We start from the raw sequence: 21,171 nt of genomic DNA, 5'->3' as shown, positions 1-21,171 counted from the left end.
GAAGTTTGAGATGACATAAACAACTTTCAAACATGGAAGTAAAATGGAATTCTTGCACTGCGCTCTACTTCGAGTGCTGAGGTGAGAAACAAAATTATTTCGAATGTCGCTGCGAACCGTAAAATATATTTTGACCGTTAAAACGTACAGATATGGTTAAAACTAAACGGTCACATGATATCGCACACGTTACATAGTTCCTATCTGTCAGTCACAAAGATGCTGTTTATAGTGTGATGGATGGTGTTTGCTAAGGAGAGATGAGAGAGGCTCTGGGAGGGGAGCCATTATGTAACCCTCTGATTAAGAAATTAGTTTTTTGCTCTCCGTTTTCAGTGCCTGACATTCCTACAGTTACTTTGCGCTTCGGTTAGACAACACAGCAAGAAGAGATCAGCGCGGGAAAAAGTGTGTAGATGCTCATCCTGTATTTCTTCTATAGCTATGGTGTTTTTTTTGTATTGTTTGTTTGTTTTTTGGAAACTAAGAGCAAGTGAAGTGACTGGGAACTTTTTGTAGAAGAGAATGGCTTTGGTGAGAATTTCTGTCTGGTAGGAGTTTGTTTTATTATAAGGTTATATAAGGTTGTTTTACAGAAATCTCATTTATGATGGAAAACGTTTTTTTTTTTTTTAAGTTGTAGCCTACGGGCCAATATGTGTTGAGCAATGTGATGGAAGTGTCTTACAATATGTTATGTTGTCAGAGTGATAGTCTGCAAATGTACATTAATATTTGTTAGGCCTAAATAGTCTTAAAAGGTTACTGTATGTGTAGTGTTTGGCCACATGTTTAGGAATGCGTTTTGCTTTTTCCATGCTAGACCCAGAAGTCTGCGTTCTGTGCACAGCGTTAAATATTTGATTGTGAAACCATGAAAGAGAACCAATAGTGTAATCTCTCAAATATTCAGCCTGGCATGTAGTGGATTTGTTTGGAAATGGAAAAGCAGGCAGTTGCTGGGTGTTGTCAGATGTGTCTGTGATCCAGCTATTAATGTACTTAATTGTGAAATGCCACCCCCGTAATGCACATGGATCTTAGTGGTCATTGGAAAGAGCAGTGTCATTTCTGTGACAGTTTCCTGTCAGTCATCCACTCGGTCTTCATGTTGCTCAATTATACAGAGCTTTAGTTCTGTAAAGTCTAAAATGTGAATTTATGAGTATAACACATTGGAGCATACACACACACACACACACACACACACACACACACACACACACACACACACACACACACACACACATCTGTTATATTGACCTAATCTTGCCACTCTTATTGTATTTACAGTCATTCAGATCTCATGGAAAACACCTGAGATTATTTTAAGATAAGATACCTTATATTTCTTGTAACATATAAACTTAAACTTTGACAAGTCGACATTGTGACATATAATACTCTCATAATTTACTGACCCTCATACTGTGCCAGATAACACTTCTAAAGACAATAATTTAACCATTTGAGTCAAATGAATTACTTTTATGTTGCCTTTATGTGCTTTTTGAAGTTTCAATATTTTGGCATGTATTCACTTGCATTGTGAGGACCTACAGAGCTGACATATTCTTCTGAAAATCTTCGATTGTGTTCAACAGAAGAAATGACATCATACACATCAGGGATGGGATGAGGAAATGGTGAGAGAATTGTAATTTGTGGGTAAACTATCCCTTTAAAGATGGAAATTCCAGACATAGGAAGGTTATTTTTTCTGCTGGTGACATTCCCTTACAAAGTGGTCACAAAGGAATCGGAGAGCTTAGCCTTTACTCTAATTGAATTAAGAGGGGTGACACAAAGGGGCTTGGACTGTTGCCCATGTCTTCGGAATGGTTGAGGACAAACTGGGTTACTAGGCAACAAACTGTGCCAAATGTTGCAGTTTATTTTAGAGCAACTGAAAATAGGCTACATTAGTACCACTGGTAGTTTTGTTTTACCCTCTAGGACAGGGGTGCCCAATACGTCGATCGCGATCTACCAGTCGATGCGCAAAGGCAATGCTGGTAGATCGCACAAAATTGAAATGTTCTTTGGTTAAATTTTAATAGAAATAAATATAATGTCTTTCCTTCTTTTAGTTTCTGTCTGACTTGCACTTGATGAGTAAATATTGACCGGGCGAGGTCTTGTTTATTCAGTTGCCATGACAACTAGGTTTGCGCATACACACCTTCCAAGGACTTCTGAGAACAGTGCGCAAAATTGCGTTGCTACTGCCCGGATTAGGCAAAACTGTCTGATTCCATTCAGTGCAAGTCATCAGAATAAGGTAAATGCCCTGGCTATTGTAATCTATTGTACTGTAGGTGTTTTGGGTTTAGTTTTAAAACTGAATGATATCAACATTGAACATTATTATATATTATTTTATTAATTAGAAGATGAATTCCATGTAGAGATACATGCAGTAGTCCCAACAAGCATTTTCTTATTTTAAATGAAACTGTGTTTTTTTTAGTTGGTAGATCTTATTGAGTTGGTCATTTAAAAGTAGATCATCACACAAAAAAGGGTGGGCACCCCTGATCTAGGATAAAGGCAATCCTCTTACCATGGCATTTGTCTTTGTGCACAATTGCTAGTCAACATTCAGGGCATTTTCCCATAATCTAAATACACCTCTATCAATTTTAGTGTTCCAGATGAATAGATTAATATCCACATATCTTTCACTTGTAGAAAGTTTGTGTTTTAATGACTCCACACAATCACAAAGATGTTAGCAATATATATTGCTGCAGTGATATATTGGACTGTTAAAAACTGCAACACAATGATGTCACCTTAACAACTGACCAGAACTGCAGATCTTAGATGTGAGTCACAGCTCTGAATTTGATTGAAGATTCATTTGTTTCGTTAGAAGCTTCTTATGGGGTAAAAAGATTCTCACTATTTCTTTACTTACTTTAGTTTTCTAGAGAGACGAGCCAGCTGAATTCCCCATCAGAGAAACTGAAGAAGGAGTTGGAGAAAGAGCTGAAATTGAGCAGTGATTACTTATCAAGTCACGGTTGGCACCATTGTCATATACCTAGGCATGTGAGATAGTGTAAATCAGTTTGTCTGCTTGAAGCATGGTGTATTTTCAAGTTCTAGGCTCACCTCTATCCATACTTTAAAAGAATGTACTTATTAATGTAATTTGCAAAATGACTTAATTTTGACTTAAAATGACTTAGTCATGACTTAATAATTATCTTTCACAGGTGTCTGAGTCTCTTGTGAAACAGGATGGGGATTTTTTAGTCCGTGACTCCCTCACTAGCAATGGAGACGATGTCTTGACTTGCTGCTGGAACCAGAAAGCTCTACATTTCCTAATCAGCAAGGTTCTGCTCAAGTTATATGACGCGTTAAGAGCAGTACATTCTGGAAGCAGGAACATTTGATTCAGTGCCAGCACTGGTTAACTCTTATGTTGGACATCAATGCCCTCTGACAAAGCAGAGTGCCTATGTTTACTCACCAGTTAATAGGACACTTCAACTAAGATAGGCCATGTTTGGGCTGCAAAGTGTTGAGAACAGTCCGGCAAACTCACCAACCAGGCAGAATGGAAGCCACAAGAGGAGGGAAAGTATAACTGTGACAGAGGCTATGGAAATTGAGCTGCGTTGCCCACAGAGGTGAGATCTATGACATAAATTGTTCAGAAAATGCCAAATGATTGTCAATGTTAAGGAAAATACATATATCTCATCCTGCAAATCAGCGGTTCTCAGCTTGTGGGTCGTGACCAAAAAGTGGGACTGCAACTATGCTCAATGCAGATAGTGAAATGCAATCAATATTGGGAAACAAATAAAGTAATCCACTACCAGTGACTTATTACTTCTCTAAAATATTAATCAGATTACTTTACTGATTTCTTCATGGAAAATCTTATCGTATTACTAATTACTTTTACAGTACTCTTGAAAACACTTTTCAAGTTTTAGTTTTTCTGCTCAATGAATTCAAAATTGTCTATATTTTCTCCTTGTTGATTGTGGCACACACGTTAATATGTACAAACATAAATATTAACATACTTCATGTTTTAAATGTATTATTCTACATAGATATGTTTTTTAGACATATGTGTAACCAGTAATGTACTTACAGTAAAAGTAATTAACTTAATTGAAAGCCAGTAACTGTAATTTGACAGAGCTAGATTTTGAAATGTAATTCGAAAACATTACCAAAAAGTGTTCCACTTTACCTGTATTCACCTGATGGCAAAATAAAAAGGCTATCAAACTCTTAAAATGAAAGAGAAAATGCTTTCCATATTTTTTGTTGTTGACGTCAAAGGCTGTGTGTCCAATTAGACTACATATTTTGGCACAGATTCAGTAGAATATAGCCAAATTAGGCAGATACCAATATGGACAGGTTGCTTGACGGCATGCACTCATTCTTGAAAACCATGAAAAAACTACACAAAGTAAAAAAATATTGCATTAATGTTGTTTTCACTAGCAGCGAGGATAAACGTGTTTTGTTCTGTGAATTATTGGCTGTCGAGATTATGAAGCCAGAAATTCAAGAAACATTTAGAAACCAAAACTGTCAATTGTCCTCTTTTGGAGAATTGTCAATTGTCGTGTTAATAATTTTGCCTATTTTTGGGGTTTTTGCAGTTCATGATCATATTAATACATTACTATGTTTAATGTAGAGGACATTGTTGTTCACTGCTGTATGATAAACCATTTTAGAACTGTGCTGGGAAAAACAGTTATGAACCACTGCTGTAAATGATGAATGTGTTGTTTTATTGAGTGATTGTTTTGTACTCTATTGCATAGCGATGTGGTGAGGAAATTTGATGGCACCCTAGAGCAGCACCTTGTAGTTTCCACTTCTCCAACGTTGTTAAACACATGTAAGCCTCCTTATGTAACACCTTTTTTATCTGAGAATAAATTAGTATTGTGATTGTGCACTCTGCATTTGTCTTTAGTGACCATGCGGCGACGGAGTCCCTCAGAAAACAGGAAGTTTGTTATAATCCCTTCATCACCTATTCTGCCAAAGTCCAGTGAAATCCATCTTGGTTCATCTCCATCTGAGAACACACTGATCTATTTGGAACCAACTGTGCATCTTCTGTCCAACATTTTCACACATTCTCATCCAAATAATACCCAAACTGACCTTGCAGCTTCTCAACCAGTCTCTACTGCGATAAATCATCCCTTTGAACAGAGACTTGAGATCCAGACTTTGGAACACAGAGAGGAGTATGATAACGATTATTTAGTCCCTTTAACCATTGACACAGTTACCTGTTTTAGACCTAGTGTGTACCAGTCACCACTGCTGCCCACAGACAATAAACCTTTGGAGACCAGAATACTAAAAAGAGTCAAGGACATCCTGTTTGAAGTGGACACAAAGACAATGGCAATGCATATCACCAAAATTGACTGCACGGTAGGTTTGATTTTATATATACACTGCCTGGCCAAAAAAAAAGTCACATACTCTATTATTTCATTAGACCACATTTATCTTTGATTATGATGCACATTCAATGTGGCATTGTATCAAAAACCTTATGCAATGACACAAAATGTATTTCTGTCCAGAGTTGCATTAATTTTTGGCCGAGATCTTGTATTGATGATGGGAGAGTCGAACCAATCGGTAAAGTGTTCTCCAGCACATCCCAAAGACTTTCAATGGGGTCAAAGTCAAGACTCTGTGGTAGCCAATTCATGTGTGAAAATGATTCCTCATGCTCCCCGAAACACTCTTTCACAATTTTATCCAGATGAATCTTAGCATTGTCGTCCTGGAATATGCCCATGCCGTCAGGGAAGAAATAATCCATTGATGGGATAACCTGGCCATTCAGTGCATTCAGGTAGTCAGCTAATTTAATTGTATTGCCGCATAACGTTACCAAGCCTAGACCTGACCAATTGAAGCAACACCAGATGATAACACTACCTCTAGAGGCATGTACAGTGGGCACTATGTATGACGGGTGCATCGTTCAGACCACATGGCGTATTTTCATTGTTCCACTGTCCAATCTTTATGCTCCCTGGCAAATTGAAATATTTTTTTCATGATTAGCCTCACTCAAAAGTGGTTTGCTTGTGGCCACACAGCTGTTTACTCCCAATCCTGTAAGTTCTCGTTGCATTGTGCATGTGGAAATGCTCTTACTTTCACTATTAAACATAGCCATGAGTTCTACTGTAAATTGTTTATGATGTGACTTTACCAAGCGTTTTAGTGATCTCCGATCAATATCATTCAAGATTTTTTCTTCCATGAAGCTGATGGTTCACAACTATCCTTCCAGATGTTAATAATGCATTTGTTGCAATGGTAAGTGAGGACCCAAAAGCGATATAACAAAAGAGTCTTTTAATGTCAGTTCAGGAAGCAATAATGAAAAACACAAATGTTCTCCTTCAGAGAATGACAGTGAACATAAACAACCTGCAGAGAGGGCGATGCAAACAGAAGACTTCCTAGAGAACTTCAGTAGGCGTCACAAAGTAGCGGCCGGGGGTGGGGTCGAGAGAAAACACTTAGCTGTATCCAGCTCCTCTCGCTGCGTCTGGCGAGCTGGACAGAATACAAATAATGGGTATTTTAGACGGGAACAGGTAGTAAAGCCAGGCGGATGCCTACAGGACAGGATTTGGACAGCGACAAACGAGACAGTGCTTGTATTCCTTTCCAGCAGAGGGCGACAGAGAAAAGAGAAAGAACAGGGACAAGACATACCATGATAAAACAAAGATAAGACATAACAGTACCCCCCTCAACGAGCGCCTCCTGGTGCTCCCGAGGAGGAACCCTGGCGGCTCCGGAGGAAGTCATCGATGAGCGAGCGGTCCAGCATGTCCCGAGAGGGAACCAAACTTCTGTCCTCGGGCCCGTATCCCTCCCAGTCTACCAGAAACTGATGCCCACGACCCCGAGAACGCATATCCAGGATCCTGCGGACCCTGTAGATAGGAGCGCCCTCAACCAAAATAGGGGGGGAAACAGGACGAGTGGAAGAGCGCACGGCGGGTTTAACACAAGAGACATGGAAGACCGGGTGGACACGCCGAAGGTGGCGGGGAAGAAGGAGTCGCACCGCAACAGGGCTAATGATTTGAGAGATACGGAACGGACCGATGAAGCGCGGGGTCAATTTACGAGAGGCGGATTTAAGGGGGAGGTTGAGCGTGGAGAGTCATACCTTCTGGCCGCGGCAATATCTAGGGCTTTTAGTTCTATGCTTATTAGCAGCTCTCACAGTCTGGTCCCTATAGCAGCAAAGAGCGGACCGCACGCCCCTCCAGGTGCGCTCACAACGTTGGACAAAAGCCTGGGCGGACGGAACGCAGGAATCGGCGAGTTGAGACGAGAACAGCGGGGGTTGGTACCCAAGGCTACTCTGAAAAGGAGACAGACCGGTGGCCGACGAAGGCAACGAGTTGTGGGCGTACTCTGCCCAGGGGAGGTGCTCGGCCCAGGATGCAGGGTTACAGAACGAAAGACTGCGCAAGATGCGACCAACAGTCTGATTGGCCCGTTCGGCTTGACCGTTAGACTGAGGGTGGAAGCCGGACGAGAGACTGACGGAAGCACCAATCAAACGGCAAAATTCCCTCCAAAATTGAGACGTGAACTGCGGACCTCTGTCCGAGACGATGTTGGATGGGAGGCCATGAATTCTGAAAACATTCTCGAAGATAATTTGTGCCGTCTCCTTGGCGGAGGGAAGCTTGGCGAGGGGAATAAAATGGGCCGCCTTAGAGAACCGGTCGATGACCGTGAGAATAACGGTCTTGCCCGCCGACGAAGGAAGACCGGTGATAAAGTCTAAGGCGATGTGTGACCATGGTCGAGAGGGGATAGGAAGAGGTCTGAGAAGTCCGGCAGGAGGAGAGTTCCCAGACTTAGTCTGCGCGCAGACGGAGCAAGCAGCCACGAAACGACGCGTGTCACGTTCCCGAGTGGGCCACCAAAAACGCTGGCGGATGGAAGCAAGCGTGCCCCGAACGCCGGGGTGACCAGCCAACTTGGCTGAGTGGGCCCACTGAAGAACGGCCAGGCGAGTAGGGACGGGGACGAAAAGAAGGTGTCTAGGGCAGGCGCGGTGCAGGGGCGTGGGCGAGCGCTTGTTTAACTTGCCTCTCAATTCCCCAGACAGCCGATCCGAGGACACGTCCCTCAGGGAGAATCCCCTCGGGGTCCGCGGGGGCTTCTGAAGAATTAAAGAGGCGCGATAAGGCATCAGGCTTAGTGTTCTTGGAGCCAGGGCGATAGGAAATAATAAATTCAAAACGGGTACAAAACAAAGCCCAACGGGACTGACGCGCGTTGAGACGCTTAGCGGAATGAATATACTCAAGGTTTCTATGGTCCGTCCAAACGACAAACGGAACAGTAGCGCCCTCTAACCATTGTCGCCATTCGCCTAGAGCTAAGCGGATGGCGAGCAGCTCGCGGTCTCCCACATCATAGTTACATTCAGACGGCGACAAGCAATGAGAAAAGTACGCACAAGGGTGGACCCTGTCAGAGGGAGAGTGCTGAGAAAGGATGGCTCCCACGCCTACCTCAGACGCGTCAACCTCGACGATGAACTGTCTGGATACATCGGGAGTAACGAGGATGGGGGCGGACGTAAAGGGGTTCTTAAGGAGATCAAAAGCCCTCTGGGCGGAAATGGACCATTCAAAACGCGTCTTGACAGACGTAAGGGCAGTCAGGGGGGAAGCCACTTGACTGAAATTACGGATGAAGCGTCGATAGAAATTAGCGAAACCGAGGAAGCGCTGCAGCTCGACGCGTGACTTGGGTACGGGCCAATTAATAACCGCTTGGACCTTGGCGGAATCCATTCTAATACCCTCTGCAGAAATGACAGAACCGAGAAAAATAACAGAGGAGGCATGAAAAGTGCACTTCTCAGCCTTCACGTAAAGGCGGTTCTCTAACAGGCGCTGAAGAACGCGACGGACATGCTGGACATGAACTTGAAGTGACGGCGAAAAAATCAGGATATCGTCGAGGTAAACGAAAACAAAAATGTTCAGCATGTCTCTCAGGACGTCATTAATCAGTGCCTGAAAGACAGCTGGGGCGTTTACGAGGCCGAACGGAAGAACCCGATATTCAAAGTGTCCTAACGGAGTGTTAAACGCCGTCTTCCACTCGTCCCCCTCCCTAATGCGTACGAGATGGTAAGCGTTACGAAGGTCCAACTTGGTAAAAAACTTGGCTCCCTGCAAGATCTCGAAGGCCGATGACATAAGAGGAAGCGGGTAACGATTCTTAACAGTTATGTCATTCAGCCCTCGATAATCAATGCAGGGGCGCAAGGATCCGTCCTTCTTTTTAACAAAAAAAAACCCCGCTCCGGCGGGCGAAGAGGAGGGACAATAGTACCGCCGCGAGAGCTACAGATAAATAGTCCTCGAGAGCCTTACGTTCGGGGGCCGACAGCGAATAAAGTCTACCCCGAGGCGGAGTGGTACCCGGAAAAAGCTCAGTATTACAGTCATACGAACGGTGCGGCGGAAGGAAAGTGGCCCGGGACCGACAGAACACCGCCCGCAGATCGTGATATTCCTCCGGAACCCCTGTCAAATCGCCAGGCTCCTCCTGTGAAGAAAAGACAGAAGAAAGGGGGGGGAATAGCAGACATTAAACATTCCACATGACAAGACACATTCCAAGAAAGGATAGTATTCTTATACCAATCAATAGTGGGGTTATGCTGAACAAGCCAGGGATGGCCTAAGACTAAAGGAGTGAAGGGTGACTGAAAAATAAAAAAAGAAATAGTCTCGTTATGATAACCAGAAACAGTGAGGGTTAAGGGTAGCGTTTCACGCTGAACCCTGGGGAGGGAGCTACCGTCTAAGGCAAACAAGGCCGTAGGGTCATCTAACCTCTGAAGAGGGATATCATGTTCTCGTGCCCAGGTCTCGTCCATAAAACAGCCCTCTGCCCCAGAGTCAATCAAGGCACTGCAGGTAGCGGACGAGCCGGACCAACGGAGATGGACAGAAAGGGTAGTACAAGACCTCGAAGGAGAGACCATAGTAGTAGTGCTCACCAGTAGCTCTCCTCTTACTGGTGAGCTTTGGCTTTTACCGGGCAGGAGGTAACAAAGTGGACAGCTGAACCGCAGAAGAGACAGAGGTGATTGATGATTCTCCGCTCCTTCTCCTTAGCAGAAATGCAGATGCCCCCCAGCTGCATGGGCTCGGAATCCATGGTTACGGAGGAAGATGGTAGTGCTGAGGAAGAGGAAACAGCGGTGAACGTGAAGTCCCTTCCACGAGTTCGGTGAAGCAGGTCGAACCCTCTCTCTATATGAATAGCGAGCTCAATTACGGAGTCCACACTCGAAGGAACCTCTCGAGAGAGAATCTCATCCTTAACCTCCGCGCAGAGTCCTTCCAGAAAACGGGCGAGTAAAGCCAGCTCGTTCCAGTCACAGGAGGCAGCAAGAGTGCGAAACTCAATGGAGTAATCGGTGACGGATCGCTTCCCCTGACTAAGTGAAGACAAGACCCGGGAAGCCTCCTCACCGAAAACAGAGCGGGCAAAAACCCTTATCATCTCCTCCTTGAAGTCCAGATAACGGTTGGTGCATTCAGCCTCCGCCTCCCAGATCGCCGTTCCCCACTCACGAGCCCGTCCGGAGAGGAGAGAAATCACATAGGCGATGCGTGCTCTGCACTGGGAGTAAGTAGAGGGCTGAAGAGAGAAAACAACGTCACACTGAGTGAGGAACGTGCGGCATTCAGTAGGCTCACCAGCAAAGCACGGTGGATTATTGATCCTGGGTTCAGGTGAGCAGGGAGCCCTGGAGACGGGCGTTGAATCGAGGCGAAGAAGATGTATCTGCTTGGTGAGGTCGGTGACCTGAGCAGCCAGAGCCTCGACGGCATGTCGTGCAGCAGACAGCTCCTCTTCGTGTCTGCCTAACATCGTTCCCTGGAACTTGACAGCAGAGTGGAACGGATTAGGAGTCGCTGGGTCCATCTTGGTCGGATTCTTCTGTAGCAATGGTAAGTGAGGACCCAAAAGCGATATAACAAAAGAGTCTTTTAATGTCAGTTCAGGAAGCAATAATGAAAAACACAAATGTTCTCCTTCAGAGAATGACAGCGAACATAAACAACCCGCAGAGAGGGCGATGCAAACAGAAGACTTCCTAGAGAACTTCAGTAGGCATCACAAAGTAGCGGCCGGGGGTAGGGTCGAGAGAAAACACTTAGCTGTTTCCAGCTCCTCTCGCTGCGTCTGGCGAGCTGGACAGAATACAAATAATGGGTAGTTTAGACGGGAACAGGTAGTAAAGCCAGGCGGATGCCTACAGGACAGGATTTGGACAGCGACAAACGAGACAGTGCTTGTATTCCTTTGCGGGAGAAACTCTAGTGAGAATCCGACAAAGGAAGCAGCAAGAACAGAGAAAGAAGTAGAGAGCTAATCAGAGGAAAACGGGAACAGGTGGGAAGAGAATTAGCGAAGTATTCAGGGGAGATAAGGAACAGCTGGAGGCGGAGAAAAGAGTGAAAGGAGAAATGACCAAAGAGGGCAGCAGAGGGCGACAGAGAAAAGAGAAAGAACAGGGACAAGACATACCATGATAAAACAAAGATAAGACATAACAGCATTGGGCAGTTCTTAACCCAATTCCAATTATTATCTCCTTAGTTGTTTTCTTTGCTTGATGGAGGCCAATAATTTGCCGCTTCTGAAAGTACCATATTTTCCACAACCACGGGGTACATCTTCTGACATGGTTGTTTAAGAAATGAGAAGCTGCACACTGCATCAGTTAGGGTTAAACGAATTGTTGTCAACTGAAACAACACTGCAATAATAATCCAATCATAGGCTCTTAAGTATCTGCTTATTTAAATTGTAACAGCGACTTTTTTTTTGGCCAGGCGGTGCATGTCTATAAATATATATATATATATATATATATATATATATATATATATATATATATATATATATATATATTTATAGACCGATCAGCCACAACATTAGAACTACCTGTCTAATATTGTGTAGGCCCCCACGTGCTACCAAAACAGCACCAACCCGCATCTCAGAATAGCATTCTGTGGATACACAGATAAGGGTCAAGAGCTTCAGTTAATGTTCACATCAGCAATCAGAATGGGGAAATTTTTTTATTTGGACTGTGGCATGAGTGTTGGTGCCAGATTAACTGCTGATCTCCTGAGATTTTCACACACAACAGTCTCTAGAATTTACTCAGAATGGTGCCAAAAACAAAAACATCAAGTGGGTGGCAGTTCTGTGGATGGAAATGCCTTGTTGATGAGAGAGGTCAACAGAGAATGGCCATACTGGTTCGAAATAGCAAAATCTACAGTAACTCAGATAGCTGCTCTGTGCAATTGTGGTAAGAAGAATAGCATCTCAGAATGCTTTTCTGAGATTAGGGTTGGTGCTGTTTTGGTGGCACAAGGGGGACCTACACAATATTAGGCAGGTAGTTTTAATGTTGTTGCTGATCGGTGTATATAAATATATATTTACTGGGTCTACTACATACATTTTATGTATTGTTTCAAATGCATTTTGCACTGCAAATCAGATAAAGTGATGATTTGCCGTTTTTCAAGTAATCTTTTCAAAGTATTCAAATATAGCAGATACAGCTGCTTGTGATATCTGAATTGGTACTTTTGAATATCAAGATTTAACCATTAACACTCATCTTCACTCTTCAGGTTGCTCGAATATTGGATATGCCTGAGGAGATGATGAAAGGGATGGGGGTGAGTTCAGGAATGGAGCTAATCACCCTCCCACATGGACATCAGCTCCGTCAAGACCTGCTTGAAAGGTTTGTTACCCACACTTTGTCCAACAAATTCTTGCTTTGAGATACAGTTTTCATTTTTGACAATCTCCACAGATTTTCATAGGCTTAACTCTCCGTTGTCTGCTCAGGTTCCACACCATGTCTATTATGTTTGCTGTACAGCTGTTAGGCTGCACAGGCAGTGCAGATGAGAGAGCTGCCCTTCTGGATAAAGCCATTTCCCTAGCTTCTGAACTGAAGAGCAACTTGGGCAATATGTTTGGCTTTGCCGTAGTTTTGAAATGCCTGGAATTCCCTCAGGTATGGAAGCATTGTTTTGAGCTACGAACACCTCTATTCTTTTAAGAAAAGGCCAATGAGAATTGGTGAGAGGAATTTGCATGCCACCCCCCTGGACATACAGGATAAGGAACGTTCCACAGCAAGCTCGTTTGCTCCAGTCCTGTTCCGAAATGAGACCAGCCTGCCACATGGCCAGCTTGACGGCTCTTTCGGGCCTGAGACTTCGATCACTGCATCAGAGAGCCTATGGCTAACCGGTTATGATGAGTCTCGAGGTCTTCCTCCATAGTCGCTAACCTGCCCTATGCCAGATACGCAGAGCATGGTAAGTGCTTCGAGGTTTCCCTCAGCGCAGCCACCTTGGGACGAAGGAACTCTCCTCAATGTGGCGTCACCTGCTCCTCCCCACCCCGAGGCCCCACCTCCACGTACGTCAGATGCAACTCTCCCTTTAGTGCCCATTTCAAATCAGAGCAGGGAGCCTGTAGATAGAGCCTTTCCCTCCAGCCGAGATGGGGGAAGGGTTCTACAGCCCTTACCATACCAAAGAAAGGGGGTGGGTTGCGGCCAATCTTGGACCTGCGAGTTCTGAACCTTACACAGACTCCGTTCTTACACAATGCATTTTTATGTGAGTCAGGCATCAAGATTGGTTCGTGCCGTAGACCTGAAGGATGCGTACATTTACGTCTCGTTTTTTCCTCGACACAGACCCTTCCTACGGTTTGCTTTCGACGGCAGGCATATCAGTACAAGGTCCTCCCCTTCGGGCTCTCCCTGTCCCCTCGCGTCTTCACGAAAGAGGCAGCACTTGCTCCGTTAAGGGAAGTGGGCATCAGCATACTCAAATACTTCAATGACTAGCTGATTCTAGCACACCCTCGAGATTTGCTGTATGCACACAGGGACCTGGTGCTCAGGCACCTCAGCCCTCTAGGGCTTCGGGTCAACTGGGAAAAGAGCAAGCTCTCCCCGGTTCAGAGCATCTCTTTCTCGGCATGGAGTTAGACTCTGTCTTAATGATAGAGCACCTCACAAGTGAATAGTCATGCTGAACTGCTTGAAGTCATTCAGGCGGAGGACAGCGGTTCCACTGAAACACTTTCAGAGGCTCCTGGGGCATATGGCTTCCTCGGCAGCGGTCACGCCTCTCGGGTTGATGCATATTAGACCGCTTCAGCACTGGCTTCAGACTTGAGTCCCGAGATGGGCATAGTCACACATCGCATAGCCATCACGCCACTCTGTCCCCACTTATTCAGGCCTTGGACAGACCTCATGTTTTTGTGGGCAGGAGTTCCCCTACAGCAGGTGTCCAGACACGTCATTGGGCTGGGGTGCCGTGTGCAACGGGAACGCTGCTGCTGGTTAATGGACAGGACTGTGACTAGGTTGGCACATCAACTGTTGTTGCTGGCTGTATTGCTGACCCTGTGGAGGCTACTGCCATTGATCTGGGGCAAGCATGTGTTGGTCCAGTCGGACAACGTGCTGTCATGGCAGGCAACGCTCAGCGGAGAATGGAGACTCCACCCCCTGGTGATCAAGCTAATATGTCGTTGATTCGGCAAAGCACAGGTAGACCTGTTCACTTCCCGGGAATCCTCCCACTACCTGCTTTGGTATTCCCTGATTGGAGCCCCCGTCAGGACAGATGCGCTTGCACACAGCTGGCCCCAGGGGCTGCGCAAAGTGAGCCTACTTGCACAGACCCTGTGGATGGTCTAGGAGGATGAGGAACGAGTCATCCTCGTGGCCCCATATTGGCCCACCCAGCTGTCCCCCTCCACCTTGAAGGTATATGTAGCCGATATAGCGGCTCCCCATGATGCAGTGGAGGATAAGCCCCTAGGTAAGCACCTGATCATCAGGTTCCTCAAAGGCACCCAGAGGCTAAATCCTCCCAGGCCACGCCTCTTCCCCTCATGGGATCTCTCCACGGCCCTACTGGGCCTTTGTGGAGCCCCCTTTGCTAGATTCATTCAAGCTGAAAACCCTCTCGTTGAAGATGGCCCTCCTGATTGACCCTCCTGATCACCTCAATCAAGAGGGTTGGAGACCTGCAGGCATTTCTGTCAGTGACACTTACCTGGAGTTCGGTCAGGCAGATTCTCATGTGATCCTGAGACCGGGCTATGTACCCAAGGTTCCCACGACCCCCTTTAGTGATCAGGTGGTGAGCCTTCAAGCGCTGCCCCAGGAGGAGGCAGACCCAACCCTGTGTCCGGTGCATGCTTTGCACACCTATTTGGATCGCACACAGAGCTTTAGACACTCTTAGCAGCTCTTTGAATTCTTCGGCGGACAGCAGAAAAGGAATGCTGTCTCCAAACAGAGGCTTGCCCACTGGATCTTGGATTTCATCAATCTTGCATACCAGGCCCAGGCCGTGCCCGCCCCTTTGGGAATACGAGCACACTCTACTAGGAGTGTGGCATCCTCATGGGCACTGGCCCATGGGACCTCTCTAGCAGACATCTGCAGAGCAGTGGGCTGAGCTACACCCAATACCTTTGCAAGATTTTACAATCTCCGGGTGGAGCCGGTTTCGTCCCGTGTTTTGTAGGTACGAACAGGTAGAGTTTGGAAATTCAGAACAACTGTCTGGGTGTATCGCTTGTGTATAGTGCCATTCTCCTCCCCTGAGGCAAAAGCGTGCGCTTTTACCCCCATGTCGAGTTCACGAAGTTCGCAGTTAGACCCACTACGGGTACTAATATGCCCTGTACTAGGATAGTGCTCCACTGGTGCCGATTACTCAGGTAACCCCCTGTGATGTATTTTCCATGGTACGGTCTCCCTGTTGGCAGACCCACGTTTCCCTTGGGTAGAGCCCTCTCTGCCCCTGGCCGCCGTGTTTGTAGAGCTCCTCCCCTTTGAGGCAGGACCAACCACCGCGCCTCTTCCATGTACGGCTGGTGAGCCCACGTATCGTATTGCACATGTTGACCTCCCCTTTTGGGCAGGAAGTGATCTCCGCAGGGTCTTTTCCCCCTGAAAGAATAGGAAGGGAAAAGAAAACATTCCCTGATGTGTATAATAGCGTTAGATGGCCCCAGCCAGATCAAATTCTCTGTGGAAAACATAGACAGAAAAGGCCACGGCTGGTGCTAGTTACATCGCTCCCCCTCAGGGATGTGGGGAACTACATGACGTCTTTTTGGGGCATTGGGGGAGGTTACGTGCAGACTGATGCACTTGCTATTACACACGCAGCAGCTTGCTTGCACCTGCATCATCAGTTCACGTAACACTGTTCAGCTGTTGTGGCATTTTTCTATAGGGACCCCTAGTGTCACTACATCGACACAACATCGAGTGAGTGACAGAAGGGGAACATCTTGGTTACTGTCGTAACCTCCATTCCCTGATGGAGGGAATGAGACATTGTGTCCCTCTTGCCACAACGCTGTACTAGCCGCTGAAATGGCCGGACCTTGTCTCGGCTTCTCAGCACAAAACCTGAATGTGAGTGGGCATTCCTTCTCCTTTTATACCTGTATGTCCAGGGGAGTGGCAAGCAAATTCCACTCACCAATTCTCATTGGCCTTTTCTCAAAAGAATAGAGGTGTTCGGGGCTCTTAAAAGCAACCCCTAGTTTAACTACATCAACACAACGTCTCGTTCCCTCCATCAGGGAACAGGGGTTACGACAATAACAAGACGTGTGTAGATCCCCCTCGTGCTGCCGAAACGGCGCCAACCTGGATCTCAGAATAGCATTCTGAGATTATTTTCTTCTCACCACAATTGCATAGAGTGTTTATCTGAGTTACCATAGACTTTGTCAGTTTGAACCAGTCTGGCCATTCTCTGTTGACCTCTCTCATCAACAAGGCATTTCCATAAACAAGAACTGCTCCTCACTAGATGTTTTTTGTTTTTGGCACCATTCGAGGTAAATTCCAGAGACTGTTGTGTGTGAAAATCCCAGGAGATCAGCAGATACAGAAATACGCAAACCAGCCCATCTGGCACCAACAATCATCCATGTGATTATCTAATCAGCCAATCGTGTGGCAGCAGTGCATAAAATCAAGCAGATATGGGTCAGGAGCTTTAGTTAAAATTCACATCAACTATTAGAAGGGGGAAAAACATGTGATCTCAGTGATTTGGATCATAGCATGATTGTTGGTGCCAGATGGGCTGCTCGAGTATTTCTGAGATCACATTTTTCCCCCCTTCTGATAGTTTGAGTATTTCTGTAACTGCTGATCTGGGATTGTCATGCACAACTGTCTCTAGAATATATATATATATATATATATATATATATATATATATATATATATATATATATATATATATATATATATATATATATATAAACAAGCAATAAAATGAAATAGTGTCAATTCAACCTACCTCTAAATTAAAAACGTACACAAGGAATGTTTATAATGCTCTAAAACATCAGTCTTTTGCTTTCCAGATTGCTCGTTTGGAGGAAACATGGATGGTTTTACGTCAGAAATATACAGAAAGTGCTGTTCTTTATGAGAAAACCCTTAGACCCTCAATGAGGATGATGAATGATGGAGAAGGTATTTATTCACAAAGAGTATTTATCCATTGTAATTCATATTCTGTCTGTGATACAAGCTCATACACTGAGGTAGCCTCTAGTGTACTTAGCTTTTCAAAATCTCCAATGACAGCCTCAAATTCTTGCAGAGATAAATATACCAACTGAGACAACTTTTCCCCATGTGCTCCCTCTACTGTCTCTTCTCGAGAAGAGTGTTGTGACTCTTGAGGAATCAGAGTCATGGGAAAGTGCAGACACTGGAGCGGCCATGGTCTTGAGCCATCTGGATTCTGCACGTACAATTGCATGCAATGGGAGGATATTCAGTGCTAATGCAGAGGCCAAACTGCAGGGTAATGGATTTATAGCAAAAACACGCTCTTATGATTTCAAATTTTAGATATTTAGGAGAATGTCTACACTTTTAGAATACACTTACAATAATCAGATGTTTCATAAGCCCTTTGCTAGTTATACTCAAAAAAAGAGATTAAAACGAAAGTAAAAATACTGGACATAAGAACAAGAATAAAGTTGACTAGAGGTGTGCTGGTATGTAAAATACAATTTGCTTGCAATAAATAAAAACATTCAATTAATTTACTAATTGTTCTGGTAAAACAAATTACAATGTTATATTATAGGTCATGGGTATATCATGCTCATAATTTTGAATATTTATTTGCAGGGTTTCACGAGGAACCAGATGTTCGGGAGGTCTTTCTTACGGAGTTTCAGATGCGTCTCCTGTGGGGAAGCATGGGAGTGGACAGGAATAAAGATGAACGTTATGTAAAGTTTGATGAAGTGCTAACAGCTCTGTCCAACAGACTAGAGCTTTCTTACTCAATAAAATGACAGAGATGACTACTGTTCACTGTCAGCCAAAAATGTATAATTACATTTACAGTTGATTGGTGTCATAGGAATATGCTGTATGTCTGAAAGAGGTGTATTGCTGAGTTTGGAATGGCGTACTACCCATACTACTCTCACTACTTCTGCCATATACGTTTATGTCAAAAATAGTAAGAGTAGTATAGTAGTATGCATTTCAAACAAGGCCTATGTCTGCAATTGTACAAAAAGCCCATTTTGCAATTTTAACTTATTTGATTTTCAATGTTTTCTTTTTTATAAGGTTTATTTGTGTACATAAAATGTATACTCTGAATTATATTCGGAAGGGAAAGCAGTTTTAACTTGTATATCTTTATAATATTTTAGGTGTTAACTATTTAGGGTTAATGTACTTAATTGCACTGTTGTTGTTTTATGAAATCTATGACCAAATAATGGGTAATATTTACTCTTTGGGACACTTTTTTAACCCTAAATGTAACCCTACTATTTCATAAATGTACTTACACAAGTCTTTTAGCAAATAAATTCAGAGGCAGATGATTTTAACTTTGTCTTCCATACCTGATGTACATGGGTACTTTATCCAGAGTAAAAATGTTTGTTTGTTTGTTTGGTGTACTGACTTGCACTGACTGATTTTGAATTTTAGTGTCTGAACATTGATACCACATCACAGATATTGTATGTAAATTGAGTCAATTGTGCAGTCAATTTTTAAATAATCTCATTATGTTTTCTCTGAAACTAAGAATAGTTGAGCCAAACCCATCTGTCATTGGACAGAGCATAGTTTAATCATCCTATTGTCTTTGGGTAATTTTTTTTTGCCAGGGACAGATAAAGAATCTGTTACAAATGCTGCATAGATTTTAGAGATGAAACCAAATGTTGTGACAGTCAAGACCATAAAAATAAATACAATTAAAAATGTAAATCATTTTTGTATATTGTTTTTAATAGAAATAGCAATTTAAAACAAAATGTTTCTTACATTATCTTTGCGGGTCAATTTTCACCCTTAAGGGAAGAACCAGTTGTGATCTTTCACCTTTTGAATTTCTGGATGTTATTCAGCTTAAAATAATATTTGACACCAAAGATATTTTACATTTTCTCAAATTTAGTCCCTAACATAGCTTATACTGTTATCTATCTTTTCCACTTGCTTCACTGGGTACTGCATCTTTCCCACAAATAGCAGACTTTTTCAATTGCACACACACAGTTTTGAACAGGTCATATGTTAGTAAATACTTTTTTGTCATTGGAGCTAAAGGCATATAAAGGCCCCAATTGGTAAAATGGTAAAAAAAAAAAAAAAAACTACTTCTAAAACATTACATGGCAGAAAGAACAATTAGGGAACCTTCCTAAACCCCTGTAACACTGCAACAAATGGTTTGGCATTAATGGCAGGTAATGGATTTGTTGCAATGGATGTGCAAAATGGGGGCATTTTAACTGCTGGAAAAAGCAATAGAGATTAATTTCTGAAATAGGCACGTACTAAAATTGTGACTAAAATGTACACTTGATTTTATACAAGCAGAATCAATCAGAAATGGTAGTAATGTAGTTGAGATAAAATAAAATACCAAAAGTGATTGAAATAAACTTAAATTGAGACATCCTTTGTCAATGTTTTAAAAGTTTGTTTTTAAAAAAAATAAAAAATATTATTATTATTTTAAAAAGTCTTTAAAAATGACTTTCCCTCTATCATTATACACTTTAGGACTGTAAAGCAGATTTTCATTAAGTAGGATATTTAGTGCCATTGTACACTAATAAAGAACTCATGCATTTTTAATGGTTTTCAACATGGGTCAAAAGTGACCCGAAGGAAAAAACGGAGGGTGACAAAAAGACAATAGGAGGGATAAAAGACTGACTAAAACATCTATCTAAAAAAATTGTATGTGTAGTTACTACGTTTGCATTTGCAGAGAAGCACATTTTCAGATTGGGTGCACACCCAAATTCTGAGAAAAGAAATGTAGACATTATAAGTCATTGAATGTCCAGCCTGTTTGTATAGTTTTGCATGGTTTTGCATTGTATTTAACAGAAACTTTATCCATCCATTTTCTACAGCTGCTTATCCTATGTTGGGTCACAGGAAGTGGTCGAGCCTATCCCGGCTGTCTTGGGTTGAAGACAGGTAAACACCCTGGACAGGTAACCCATACATTGTTTTAAAGTTTTTATTATTAGTAATATTATAAATTTAGACTTTAGATATTTTAATCCCTCTCTGGGAGAGACGAGAACTTTGCCATGGATAAATTCCGTGGCGGCAGGTCTGGAGAAAAATTAACACTCACCTGTACAGCCTTGGCCACTTTCTTCCATGCCAATGGCAACAACAGCACCTTGCTACACTTCACTGAGAGCAACATCATCACCCTGCAAGTATTCAAGACTTATGATGGATGCTACAATGGAGAGAATAAGAAAAACAAGATGAAAGCACAATTTAAATTCAGATATTCAATGTAACAACTTTTGCACACAAATTTTGTTTTACACAGATTTTTAATAATTTTTTTTTGCACAAAGTTTATGTTGCACACAAAGGAAGAAAACTCACAGACACACGCGAACGGATGAGTAAGAGGCCATTCACCCTGAACTTGTATTTGTGCGCAT

At 43.4% G+C, this 21,171-nt stretch overlaps 1 protein-coding gene across 1 annotated transcript; it reads left to right on the top strand.

The window, feature by feature from the left end:
- The first annotated feature begins 143 nt into the window (after positions 1-143).
- On the top strand, positions 144-19,424 carry sh2d3cb (SH2 domain containing 3Cb). Its single transcript, XM_052103683.1, is given in 11 exon segments — positions 144-2,281; positions 2,926-3,054; positions 3,222-3,373; positions 3,375-3,641; positions 4,809-4,885; positions 4,964-5,436; positions 12,750-12,865; positions 12,973-13,144; positions 17,563-17,674; positions 17,805-18,011; positions 18,347-19,424. Coding segments are annotated over 11 exon segments (2,001 nt in total). The 5' UTR covers positions 144-2,155; the 3' UTR covers positions 18,517-19,424.
- The last annotated feature ends 1,747 nt before the right edge of the window (positions 19,425-21,171 follow it).

Source organism: Xyrauchen texanus, chromosome 3, assembly GCF_025860055.1.
Source record: "Xyrauchen texanus isolate HMW12.3.18 chromosome 3, RBS_HiC_50CHRs, whole genome shotgun sequence".
Lineage (NCBI taxonomy): Eukaryota > Metazoa > Chordata > Actinopteri > Cypriniformes > Catostomidae > Xyrauchen > Xyrauchen texanus.
The sequence above is the reverse complement of the archived record's forward strand: the minus strand, read 5'-3'. Positions and strand labels throughout refer to the sequence as shown.